Source organism: Phasianus colchicus, chromosome 4 (genome assembly GCF_987193195.1).
Source record: "Phasianus colchicus chromosome 4, bPhaCol1.hap1.1, whole genome shotgun sequence".
Lineage (NCBI taxonomy): Eukaryota > Metazoa > Chordata > Aves > Galliformes > Phasianidae > Phasianus > Phasianus colchicus.
In genome coordinates this window covers 6,101,283-6,115,530 of record NC_143439.1, presented here as the reverse complement: position 1 = coordinate 6,115,530, position 14,248 = coordinate 6,101,283, and the positions used below count along the sequence as shown (strand labels likewise).

The 14,248-nt window shown below is 35.8% G+C and overlaps 1 protein-coding gene across 3 annotated transcripts in view; it reads left to right on the top strand.

Annotated features, from left to right (window-relative positions):
- SPOCK3 (SPARC (osteonectin), cwcv and kazal like domains proteoglycan 3) overlaps nt 1-14,248 on the top strand; it is a 153,133-nt gene that overhangs the window by 106,929 nt on the left and 31,956 nt on the right. For all 3 annotated transcript variants that reach the window (XM_090138488.1, XM_031613840.2, XM_090138489.1), the window contains one exon: nt 3,094-3,208. In XM_090138488.1, coding sequence (XP_089994614.1) covers nt 3,094-3,208 — 115 coding nt within the window. The remainder of the gene's footprint in view (nt 1-3,093; nt 3,209-14,248) is intronic.

Below are 14,248 nucleotides of genomic sequence, written 5' to 3'. Positions count from 1 at the left end.
CAGACAGGATATAAGTAAACAAATTGCACCTTCAAATGGGAAACTTAAGAGTACAGAAATGAGGAACTTTTCATTCTGAAATACACTGCCGTGTGTTTTACACTCCATCTGTTTTCAAAGCTGAATGCTGCTGCACAGTGCTTACAAGTAAGAAATAGCTATTATTCTGTCTTGAAACAAGATCTGCAAAAACTCAAACAGTTGAAACAGCCCTAAAATCAGACATACAAGTGAGACATACTGAAACTCCAGCGCAGAGAATCAAGATCAAAAGATAAAAAGCTAGGTATGTTAAAATTTACCACTCCTGTGGTAAAATGGATTCTTTTCACGCATATGAAGGATTGTGGTGAAAATAGCACAAATAGTCAACTGTTCATAAAATCAGATTAAGTAATTCTACAAAAGATGAATTCCTTGAAAAATGCGCAGTGACATATTTTCCCCATGTAAAAAGTCAACATTAAAGATGAATAAATTAAAATCATTTTGGTTCTATTTGTAATATTATACTTCGTAGTTACATTCCTGTGTTTCTCTGCTGTTTCATGTATTCAGATATTTTTCCTCAAAATCTCAAAACAAACGATTTTGTCATGTTCTCAATACTTCCTCTGCTGGTAGTGTACATCTATTTTTCACTGTGTCCTCATATTCTGTATGCCATATGTTACCTGCTTTGCTGCCAGTTTATTGAGCTGAACACTGCGAGATATCTAGCCTGCCTTTGCTTTACTGGGCTGTCTTTGTAGTATCCCAGCACATTGTTGATTTAGAGAACAGAGACAAGAATTTGGAACTAGAATTATACTCCTGGTGTCATTAGCTGCTGCTGTTAAATTGTCGGAAAAGCCTATTGATTTATTTCTGACTTATGCAAGCACTTTGATTTTGCCTCGTTACTGGAGATGCAGAGTGTAACTCTGCCTGCCTGGCCATAGAGTGAGTTCAGTGCATGTGAAATTCTGGTATAGCTGTGAATGGGAGCACTGAGTTGGAACTGTTGTGTACTGAGCTTGCACTCACTTACTCAAGTATCAGCATCCATGACAAGTGCAAGACACTGTTATTCTTTACGTTTAAGAGGGCAGTGTTACTTTCAAATAAAATGAAGCAGGCACCTTTAAAGAAAATTAATTCAGAGGACTAAACTCATACTCCATACCTACCGTATTGGCTGGGGCAACTTTGAAGTGTTGATTAGTTTCTTCAGCAACACTTGAGTGAAACAAAGTGGAAATACTGGAGTCTTGAACAAAAAAGCATCAAAATGTATTTCTTTGATTTGTACTCCTTGTGTTTGATTGCCAGTATTTTAAATAAATAAATAGAAATAGAATTTGTATGCCCAATTTTAAATGGTCTCATTGAATTCAGTTGCTAACTGACTCAGTGCCTGATGCATTTTTGGTAAGCATCCTAACAGCAAAGTGTTTATAGATTTGACTCCCTAATCTACTAAGTCTGGACTGTAAAATTCTCAGATTTTAAAACAGGGAACAGAAATATATATTAAATTCAGGCTATGATCTATTCTACCGACACTGCAGATTATTTCATGTATTAAAATAGGAGTTTTACATCATGTGCTGTACTGGAAGGAGCATCGTGGTACCTTCCAGTACAGACAGTATAGTAATCCAGGTACACGGTAAAGTAGCCAATTTTGTTGGATTCAGCTCCTGTAAGGAAATACTTTTAACTGGAAGAGATCTGTTTTAGTGTTCTGTTTTGTCAAATTAAGGATTATTTTAGCCATGCACCCTTTTTTTGAGTAAAGGTAGCACATTCAGAACTGAGCTGTGATTACGGTTTTGTGTAGATGCACAACATTTGAGATACTCTCAATCCTTTAATATGTCCTCTTTTTGATAGTGGAAATGGTGCAAAAAGATATTTCAGCATAGTGAAGTTCAGGTGGAGAACTGCATGGCAGTGTGACGAGACTAGAAGTGTAGCAGTGTTAAAAGTTGATAAAATCACAGGAGTGAACTGTGTTCAAGTCATTCTGTCCACATACTTGCGGAAACTTTGAGTTCAGGATTTGCCAGAAATCCTCTTATTTATATGACATTATAATTGCATTAAACTGATGTTACATACCTAAACAGAAGAGGGAATATAGGTCACAAATACTTAATATTTTTTTTTCTGAAATTGTGTGGTGCGTAAAAAACAACCTCATATTTTTATTTGTCACTTGAAATGCTTTTCTGACTCCTCCAATTTTTTGTTGTTTGTCTTCTATCTGACTAATGAGGCATGTTCAATCCTTTGTTCAAGGATGGAGTGTTCTACATAAGCACTTTGCTCTTTTCCTTTCCTTATCTATGAGCATTTTCAAATACTACATTTGTTTTGTTTGTTTGTTTTCATTTTTCTTGATAGTATGCTGGTAATCTTACAGACAGATCAGTATGTCAAGAAGTCGTTCTGAAACAGAAGTGCAGTTTTTTGAAAACACTGACAAAATATAATATTATTTTCTGTGTTTGTGATCTTTACTATGTTAGTTCTTTATATCTCAGACAATTCCATTTCCTGGTTAGATTTAGTTAATTTTTGCAAGGTTTGTGAATCAGAACTGTAAATCCACAGATCAGAACCATACAGATGAATCTGTTTCTGTATTAGAAAAACTTCCACTAGGATTGAATCAGCTTTCTATTTTACTTGTTAGTTTTTACTAGAATAATGCTATCTTAAAAGTAGAAAATAAGTCATAAATCCCATAATAGATCCCTCTTAATCCCTTCCTATTGATAGTGAATATAATGCCTTGTTTATTTGCTCATATAATATAAATAAAACCAGTGCAGTCTAATTCTGTTTGATATATGTACTCAAATCAGTCTAAAACCAGAAGTGTGTTAATGCCTGAATTGAGTTTGAAACTGTAGGCAGCCTAAAGAGCAAAACCTTTATACATTTATCTAATCAGACTCTTTAGAATAACTGCAGAAATTTTTCCTTGCACCTGTGTCTACAAAAATTCAAGTACCTTATGAAAGATCCCTTCAAAATATTTAAGGAGCTGTACTTGTTACTGTAAAAGATGTTTGTATTAATGCCAGTCGTTCTCTCCTCTTGCAGTGCAAATTAGAATACCAAGCTTGTGTCTCAGGAAAACAGATCTCAGTGAAATGTGAAGGACGTTGCCCTTGCCCTTCTGACAAATCCACAAACACAGGCAGAAGTGATAGGAGAGGTGAGTGATGATCATTTTTAACGACTCATGTCTAGAAGGAAATCAGATTTTGTTCATAGAGTGTTACAATGTTTGTACATCGTGTATTTTTTAATAAAAAGTCTTATTTTATTCAAGGATCTCTTCTTCTGAAATTGTGCCTACTTGAGTGCACCACCGTAATTTTCAAATGCAGTTATTTTAGTGTGAGTTATTGTTCTTTTGTTGCTTGTTAATATTTGTCAAGATGCCTGTGGCAGTACTTAAGACAAAGAAAAAATTGTTCCCTGCTCCTTAATGTTTTCAACTGAATTTGCAAGAAAATGTGGTGTGATTGGGGGAAAAAAAAACAAAAAAACTTAAAAAGTCCTCATTAGAGCTTATAGAAAAAAGCAGTTGCACTTAAACTGTGAAACTTCTGGTAAAGACTGTCATGTAAAAGTGAGTTCTTTGAAAAGTGGATAGAAATTAATAAGCTTTTTGGTTCATGTGTGAGCGTGGAAACGTTTGGTTGCTTTGCTCTGCTGCTGCTTAGCCACTGATGCAGCTGATGAAAAAATCTGTGGCTAAGCATATTTGTATTTCAGTGACTCCCAGGTGACTTTGGAATGTTGTTGTTAAACAAAACAAAATTTGGTGATCCTGCAAGGAGAGCCGTTGTAGCATGGTGTGTTAGGCAGCCATGGACCTGAATTTGTCAAGAAGAGCAAGACTGAACGTTGCTAGGTGTATTTATTTTTTGCTCTTTATGTTTAGTCACACTAAATTTGTGAAGCACAAGTATCCTGTACCCTAACTGGATAAACACCAGAATTAGTGTTCAAAGATTTGTTGTTTTTTTTTTTTTTCTATAGCAATCTTCTAAATACAAAAGAACCCAGAACTACATTTCTGATTTATGTTAACATTGTTGGTTTTTTTCGAGCTTTTTTATTAAGCTTGATGCACCACTGTAAATTTATTGAGAAATTCATTCTTATCACTTCCTTTACAAGCTCTAGCAGCTGCCAAAAATTGATTTTTTTTTTCTCCTAGTTTAAAATTAAAAAAAGGACATTCTTTGAACAGGGAATGAGAGTGTGAGCACTGTGAACACTGGGCTGTGTGCAGTAGTCAAGCCAATCAAAAACCTGCTCTGAAACATCCCTTTAGGCCACTCACGGTATTCTGTAATACTAATTATGTAATTAAATATTATTAAGTATGTATAATTAAATTCTGCCTGTGCTGTAAACTCTGAAAAATGACGCAGCCTTGGGATTTTGTAAAGCATTTATTATAAAATTTCATGTGGCGATGGTAAAAAAAATTGCATACATCTGTTATTTGCTCACATTGCCAGCACAAATTAAAACCACAATGGAAGAGACAGTCATGTGTGGTTAATGTGATCCCATAGAGTATAGCATAAGTGAAGTTTCACTAGCAGCGATTTCTGGCTTTCCAGCACAGATGTAAGGATATTAGCCTAACAGTGGGTAGGAAGTGAAATTCAGACAATCAGCTGAGAAACATCTCCCTGAGTAATGGGCCTGCCAATTCCTATGTTAGTTTTTGAATATATCACTGCCTTCCATTTAAAAAAATAAAATAAAATTAGCATTGTGTCTGCTTGAAATTGTTTCACCTGATACAGTTTTGTTTTCTCTTTAATTTATATTTATCTTAGTCTGTGTTTTCTCAAGCGGACTGTTTTTTGTACTCCTCTATGTAAACGTTGAAAGAAACCTGTTTTGTTTGTAATTAGAATTGTTTGTAATGAGAATTGTTTGTAATTAGTACTGGTAGGAATGAACTCTTCCTGAAGATTTATGCTGCCAAGGGAGCAAGATTACTTACGCTTAGTTATGTAAAAGAGAAAGCAGAAAGAGCCTATATGAGTATAGGAATTAGCACTAATCCTGTCCTGACAGATTGTCAGGGCAAGCAAAATCAGGGCTTTTCCACATGCTACGTTTTACCAGAACATTGAAATTTGAATATAATTTTCTTACAAGGCCAAAGGCCAGGAGACGTGAGAAATACTGAAGTGAGTTGACTATCACTGCTGACATTTCAGCCACTATTGTAACTTGAATACAAATTTTGTTCTAAGTGGTGAAAAAGAATCCAATGATTTTCTTTAAACTGAATTCCATTAAGTGTTAGCTGTATGTGCATCTGTGAATTGCTTAGAAATTTGACAAAGCCAGAGACAAAGGAAGATGAGCACTCCAGTTTCAGCGATAACTTAAATGAAGACTTCCTAGAACACATGTCCTATCCAAAACCTTTTTTCATTTATCATTGATGCCTACTCACAGGTTCTGATTTTTTTATTTTTATTTTTTTTTACTTTCCCCCTTTTCATGTATCTAAGAAGCCAGTATACCTATGAACTTACCCAAGGTATTTTTGGTATGAAATGCCATGCTCCTTTGGGAAGCAAAATGAAATCAGTATTCAGAAAAAAAAAGATTTGCTTTTCAATGTGTATGTGAGTCTATTCATAAAATCACACAAAACTCTTAGTTGGAAGGAAACTCAAACTTATCTAGTCTCTCTCTCTGCTCAGTGTATGAGGCAAGTGAGGGCGTTCAAGCTTTTCTGAAAGCTGGCTCAACCCAGTAATACGTTCAGCTACAGTGAACCTGCCTTGTGTGCAGGGATTGTTAGCTTGAATCCAAACACAAAATGGCGGAAGACTTGATCTTGAGTTAGAAGTACAAGTTGGTGACAAAACAAGCAATAAGAAAGGGCAGAAAAATGGCATCATGCTCATCTTCCTTTATTTTGTTGTGGTTATATTTTAGAGAAAGCAATCTTGAGTATCATACAAACATAAAAAGAAAAAAAGACACTCTATGGCAGTAAGAGTGGGGAAAATGTGAAGAGGTGTTGTTAGAGGGAAGGGTCACACACAGAAACGTGGGTGTGAGAAATGGAATAGTGGGGTGTGTTAGGGAGTTGAGAAAGAAAGGTAAACCAGAACGAAAGAGTGAAAGGATGAGGCACCATCACTAGTGACAGAGGTGTTAATCAGGAGATGTGAGGAAGCATTTACATGGCTCAATTTTTTCCTGGCAGATCGATTGCCACATGTCCCACTTTCACCCTAATCCTACTGAAATATGTGCCAGGATTTGGGGCATTCAGGTCACAGTGGCTTGTGCAGATGTGCAGATAGGGATTTCACTGAGTTGGAATCTGTTGGGCTTCATTTCTGCAAGCTCTTCTGAGTTTTTTCCCCAGCATTTAAACAGGACCAGAAAACAGGAAGTCTGCTTTGACAGACACTCTCTGCTTTTTATAATACTGAGGAAACTGCCTCTTGGCAGTATCTGGGCCCCATTTTTTGCTTAAGATGCTACTTACAGTCTTCTGCTCTGATGCAGTTTGAGGCCTTTCCTTTCTCATCATAGAAGACGAAGAGAGAAGGAATATATCAGTCCTTGAAAGAAAATTGTTTTGTGTTCATTCAGAAGTTGAGGGATGGAGTGTTTACACAGAATTAAATGTGACCTCACTCATTTCATCACTAGGAATTCTTTATTTAGTTAGACATTTCCTTCTGTTTCTCCTTTACTTCTTTTGAAGATGATATGGAGGCCTACTGGATAAATAAATATAAAAAGAAAAAGAATACAAAAATAGTCTCAAAAGCCTACAGAAGGTGATACTTTTTACTGGGCTTTTTTTCTTGCCTGGACCAAATTCCTAAATACTAAACATGTTTTGAATGCCAAGGACAGCAGATAAGCATAAGGGTGATAACTCTGAACAAACTGCCTTTAGAGATACCTCAGGAAAGCAGTCCATTGTCAGTTGGCTTGAAATTGCTATACTGGAATTTGCTCCACAGATACTGGGGAAGGTTTAATTATCCTTAAATCCAAAAAGCTTGGAAACCAGAGACCTAGACGGATTGCCTATCTTCTTTATCTCTGTTAGGCTACACTGACACTGACAAATGCACCACAACATGGTCATGATCCTGGCCTCCCAGATAGTCTATATTATGAAGTTGACTGATGTGTGCTATAGATTCTTCCTGGTTTCTTCTTCGTGGAAACAGGGTTGGGATTCAGTCCCAATAGACAGTCAAGGTCCAGAGGTGAGACACATACTCACATCCAGGAGCTCAGTCTTAGTTGAAGGTCCTTCAGTTTAAACACAAAAAGCTGCAACACTGTGGGTGATATATTCAATGTCCATTCTCATTAGCTACTGAAATAGAAGAATTTGCTCAAAAAAAAATTTTGAGGGAATTTCAAATAAATCCTGTAGTAAGAGATCACTTGTTATTTTCACTGAAGTGACAGAGGCAGACATATATGTGAAAGAATGGGCTTCTCTGTTTCTGGCCATCTAGAGAGTACAACATATCTAACATAGGAAGCTGCTATAAATGCCACGCTCTTCAAGTCTATAAATGTGCTGGAAGTAAGTAAAAAGGCAGTGCTGCATGCTGAAAATATTTTCAGTTAGCATATTTCAAAGAATTTAATCATAGAACATAGATGCTTTCTCAGCTGCATCCTATTTTACGCTGAATACCGAATTGTTAATTGCTATGAGATGAGGATAAGTAACAGTAGGATTAAAGGCATTGTAGAATCTGTTACATTCTGTGTGCACCAGTGCTTGAAAAACAAATAACAAGACTGCACACCCCCAAATCATCTTATTTTATTTACATACCACCATCTTCTCAATATATGACCTCAGCCATGCTTCATTTAGTAAAGGTGTAGGTGCCAAAAAGAGCTTTTGTTCTCTCTGCATTCCAGTGTTGACAATTTCAGAGATTTAAGGCCAAAAATAACATTTGTGTTAACTCCTTAACCTCTCCTTTTCACTAGCTGTCCTTGAAAGCTAAAAATATAATTTTTTAATTGGCGTTTTTTCTTCAAGATTAACTCTAGGTTATCAACAGAATAAAATCTTTAACCAGAACACCGTGTATTGGACCAGTTAGGCCTCATAATATCAGTGCTCAGGTATGGAATAGCTGGAAGAAGCCATTTATAAAAGACAATAAGCAAAATTGCCTTCAGAAAGGTGTAGAAGTTCATGCCCTGCAGTCAGGATGAAAATTTAACTTTCAAACTTCAAATGTGAGAAAAACAACCTTTTTGAGAAATGGCTGACAGGTTAAAATGCACTGTAATGCTTTTCTGCTAATACGTTGTAGTGTTTGGGATTTACTCAGAAATAATTTAGTATGTTGTAAAATATTTCACAAAGCATCAAATCACAGCATCAGACTTCACACTGTTTCAGAAAATAAAAAATAAATTAATTCCCTATAAAAAGAAGTACTAAGAGTGCTGTTCATAGTGGACAAGCTACTCTCAGTTGTTAACTGTCTTTGAAGCATATACACCAAAAATGGAAGGTTTTCTTACTAGTTTTGGGGTATACACAGTGGAAACATTTCACACGTGTGAATTAAATTTGCTTTAGGCAAGGGTCAGATTTCTAGTCCACTGTTTTTAACTGCATTTTTATATAGTTCACTAAAATACTTTGTTACATCATTGCTACTTCAGTTCTCTAGAATGCAACATCAAATTAATGAAAACCTCTATACTTCTTCAGTTGCTTAATTTTCATTAAACTTTGGTGATTTTTCTCAAAGCGATTTTAAATGAATCCAGAAAGACAAGTGAACAACTATTATTGGAGGCACTGAAAACCAGATATTTGTCTCATCCAGGCAGGCATTCACTGTTTGAGAGTGATGTGTTGCTTTGAAGTCTAACCGCATATATCGAATCCTGAGCTATTATTTCTGCTCTTGTCTTAACTACCATCACCAGTGTGAATCTTACCACTAATTTAAATGTAAATAAGTTCTAACACTGTATCCCAGTTTCCTTTTTACTGGAGAAGATATTATTTGTAGGTGAGTATTCTTACTGTGCCAATGATTCTGAATTCTTTTGTGATTTTAAACAAACTACAGAAGTAACGTGTTGCTGTACATCCATTTTAGTCCTTTAGAAGGCATTGACTTAGCAGTAAATGTTCATTTGGCTTTTATTGCTTTCTACGTGTAGTACTCACTTTTAAATCTGAAAGCGGTTCATCTTAGACCTACATTTGTCCAGCTGTGTAACCTAAAAGTACTGTTTTTTGTTTTGCTTATTTCATCATAATAATTTATAAAAATTGTGAGCTGTAAGCATTGATTATATGCACACCACAGCCATTAGAAAGTAAAGAGAAAATGGAGGCATTGTAGATTTTCATGCTGATACACTGGGTCATGCAAATTCTTTAAGAATATCTTTTCTCTCCTTTATGTATGTAAGCTGCATTGCAGACAGTTTTTACTTGATCTGTAATAGGAGGTGTTATTGTTTAACCAGGTTTTGTTGCATTAGTATCTTCATAGTTTATAAATGTTGATTTTTTTCTTAACATAGAATAATAGTTTTAGCAGGAATTCATTTGTATCTAGAAATGACTTACATATTTGTGATATAACATAAATAGAATTTCCCAGCACTGTAATACTGTATTCTTTCATCTTTAAAAGACATATTTCATATTCATTGCTGTATTTGTGTAGTAACAGAAAATTATTGGTGCAAATTTTATTTCTTCAGTGCTAAGATGAATATTCTGCGTGAATCTTTTGTTGCTTCTTCAATAGAATTTGTTTTTGCTTGAGTGACATTGAACCAATCGAAATTGTCAGCAGTATCTTTCATTAACTCTATATTAAGAGTTCTTAAAAAGAGGTATTTCTGTCCCAATTAGTAGTAACGTAATGTGAATAGTAGCAATGTCGTGTGGAAGGAGAGAGAATTTGTTTGGAATGAAAAGGCGTTTCTCATCTGTAGGCTGACATTCTCCTGATCACCTTACCTAGCTTGTGCCAGAAACACCACTTACACAAGGTTCCTTCCCCTGTAATTCCCCTGTAACGTGTTAAAACTTGACAGTTAGAAGAAAGAAGTGAAGGATTAAAGGAAGACTATCCGTTGGGTTGGAAGAGACTTTTAAAGTACAGCATGCTCTGGGACTTCCTAGACTATAAGCATTGCTCAGAGCTGTGTCCAGCCTCACTTTGAATACTACTGATGTGGCATCCACAAATTCTCTGGGCAGTATTGCTAACATAAAAAAAAATTCTTATACCCGGTCTAAATCTCTTTCAATGTAAAACTGTTGCCCCTTGTCATGTCAGTACAATCCCTGGTAAAAAGACTTCATCCTGTCTCCTTTATAAGCCCCCTTTATATATTGAAAGTCCTCAGTGAAGTCTCCTTGCAGCTCTCTCTCCTTCCAGCTGAAAACCCCCAGCTCTCTCAGCTTTATAGAGAAGTATTCCATCTCTCTGATCATTTTCATTGCCATACTGTGGACCTGCTCTAACATGTCCACACATTTCTTGTGCTGGGGACCCCAAAACTAGATGCAGTACTCCAGAGTACTCACCTCTTCTGACCTGCTGTCCATGTTTGTAGAAGAGGATACAATTTGCTTTCTGGGTTCCAAGCACACATTGCAGGGCTGCTCTCAACCAATTCCTCACTCACTCTATACTTACATTGTGGATTACCCCAACCCAGTTGTAGGGCTTTGCACTTGACTTTCTTATCTTCATGAAGTTCAAATGTGCACACTTCTCAAGGCTGTTAAGGTCTTTCTGGATGACATCCCTTCCCTCCAGTGTGTGGACCACAGCGCTCAGCTTGGTGTTGTCAGCAAACTTTCCAAAGGTGCACTTAATCCTATTATCTATGTCACTGATAAAGATATTACATAGTAATAGTCCCAATAATAGTAAAGTTCGTATAAAAGAACAAAAAAAAAAAAAAACCACAAAAAACAAGCCAGATTCCAAGAAGATGTTTATTGTTGTATTTATGAAAATAACCCTCATTGCACTACAGAATGTGAGAATGCTTTGAAAAAGAATACTTCATTGTTGCCAGGATTAAGTGAAGTCCTTAGAAAAGAATGCTTGCTGAGTGCTTCTTGTCGATATTTCAACAAGCTAATATTAAAGGGAAAGCTGAGATATTACATACCTATCACTGAAATAATTATTTGCTCACAGTTCAGAGCCTCTTTGCAACAGCAGCCTTCTTCAGAACAACTTCAGTGTTGCTTTTCCTTAAGGCTGCTTTGTTATTTTTGAGTCCCTCCACTCATTATGGCTACTTTTGGCAACCCTTGATACTCAAACCTACACAGCTTTGTCAACTCCAGATATATCAGGTTGTAAATTTACATTTAAAATCATAGAATCACAAGGTTGGAAATGACCTGCAAGATCATCTAGTCCAACCATCCTTCCATTACTGTTACTATCATAGCTACTAAACCAAATCTTGTAGCTCCACTCCCAAACTTTGCCTTAGATGAAACACTTGTCCTATTCCAAATGAGATTGTAAAGTATATGAGAGTGAGCTAACACACTTGGAGTGCACAGTACACTTGTGGCTTAGAATTTATTGCCTTGGTTTTTTTTGTGGACAATTCAGACAGGACCATTTAGGCACTCTGGTGCTTTTGAGATAAAGACTTACTATGTGCAAGATGAGTAATTACTTGTTCAGAGTTGCTTTCTTCTCTACTTAAAATAATCTATGCTCTGTTCATACACTTTTCACAAAGGAAAACATCTCTACGCATTGCTTTGAAGTCATCTATTAGGAAAGTCTTGTTGATTTTTTTTTTTAAACTTTACTTCCTCTTTTTTTTCATTGTATAAATTAAAAGGGAAGATGGTGAATGCCTTGAGGAAGGCAAAGGTTTTAATTTCAGTGTGTTTTTCTGCTGTAACCAAGTGTATTGTTTGTGTGTGCTGCTGCAGTTTTAAGAAAGAGATACGCAAGCCATCATAATGAAAGAAGATAATTAATGCTGTCTAATTTTTATATAGGTCATTAAACATTTGATGAGTGATCTTGGTATTAGAGGTCGCCCAAACATCCAAATTGTTAGGAAAGTCGAGCCTGTGCTGTGCAACAATCTGTATAAAACTGTGTTAGGCAGTCATAAGAGCATGCTTTTTATAGGATGCGTTCCTTATCTTCTTTTCTTCTACACCAACCAGCATTTATGGATTATAAAGCTAGAAGCTTAAATATGGTTCAGACCATTAATATGGTGTTGCATTTAATTGTAATGGCTATAATTGCCTTAATTATGTAAATGAAGGGGCCGTGACAGTCTTATGATACATTAAAGGCTTTAGAAGTGTGTCGCAATAATTCTATTGAGAATAAATAACCAAAGAGATGTAGATCATATGCTAAGTATCTGGATCAGCGTTATCTTTCTGTTCATGCAGCGCATGAATAAACTAACAACATGCTGCTATGTTTGTGTCTCAATTACTGATGTGATTGTAACATTTTCTCACTGGTGCTATTTTTATACCATCAATATGCAGTTGCATTTAAAAGTGATTCATTGCACATCAGTGGGAAATAACTGCCAGAAAAATACTTTCTATACAAGATAATTATTTTAAACTAGGTTATTTGCCTCTCCTGCTTATTTTTGGAAGCTAAAACTTATGGTACCAATTTGTACAACCTTCTGCCAAACTGTTTTGTGCTGTCATCGTGTCAAAGCTTATTGGGTGATCAAGAGGGCATTAGGAAACTCAGGCATGGAGTGATGATTCTTTCTGAGTGAGTGTTGGACCAGTGGACTTCATTGAGTAATCTTCAAGTCAGATGCAAACCCACTATTCAAAGAATGTGTGACATCCTATTTGCAAATAGTTCTCAGGAAGAGGAATTCAATCTTTAGTAGTTTAATTTCCTGCTTACTTCAGAACTTCAACTGTGTCGTGCATGCTTGCTGTTAAGTAGTTGAAGTGATTGTTTTAGTAGCTGGATGTTGTCTTAGTGACAATCAGCATAGAAGAGTTTAAATCTCTAAAAAATACCGTGCTTTTAAAATATCTTGTGAAATCCTGATCATTCTACACCTATTCTCTCAATGAAATAATTAACTAATAGTTCCACCAAGATGTATGTAGCTCACACTGCTATTTTCATTTCATAAATATTTGAACTCGATTTAAGAATTGAGAACTGTTCTTTTTGTTGGTGCAGTGTGTTGAGGCTCTAACAGAACAATTTACATGGCTAGAATTTCTTCAGTGATGCACTGAAAAAGTTTATTTGTGCTGTGACATTTGATTACACTTAGGCTGCATTCATGCCATCTGAATATCCTATTAATGTCAAGATGTCCTAATTTGTCAAAGTTTGAAAAGATGTTGCAGTGCAAAAAAGAGATTTAACAATGTGTTTCCTCTCCAGGGCAAACCTTACACGCCTCTGATTGTTTTTCTTTCAGAATCATATATTTTCCTCTCTCCTTTTGGTTCCAAAAACACACCCAACTGTTCATGCATAATTGCCATTTGAAAATGTTACCCAAATCCTGCCAGCTTTAACTCTTCTTAGAGGTTACTGCATCTTTACTCCAAATCTTGAGAAGAAGAACTAAACAAATGTGCACTAATCTTGACATCGTCTAAATCTACTTTGAGATAAATATTTTTATATCTGCGTGAGTTTCACTACAATGAAGGCAAGTTTTCTTTTTGGAAAAAAAAAAAAAAAAGTGTGCTCTGATGAATCAGCACTATGAAAACATACATTAGTAAAATAATTAGGTATTTTGTTGCTCAATTATTGTAATTACCCAACTGTGATGCTTTTTTCCTGCTTCATGAGTTACAGTATTAGTTTTATTTTTCTTTCTTGCTATCTTAATTTTACATCCCAGATAGAGACTACCTCACATATCAGAAACCCACTAAATAAAACATTAAAGTCTTCGTGAAAAGCAAAAAAGCCAACTTCAGCCCTGAAGGCACAAAGATCCATGTAATTAACTGTGGTGTCTGTTTTAACTGTTGTTCCTGCTGACACTGCAAGATCAAGTGCTATAGTCACCTTGTATGCAAGCATCAGCAGTTGCTCAGTTGTATCAAACTGTAAGCTTTGGCTCATTAACATGGTGACACTGTTATGATGCCACTAGTAAATGTATGATGAATGCTAATAAGAAGGACTCGGCGTTAAAAACACAACTA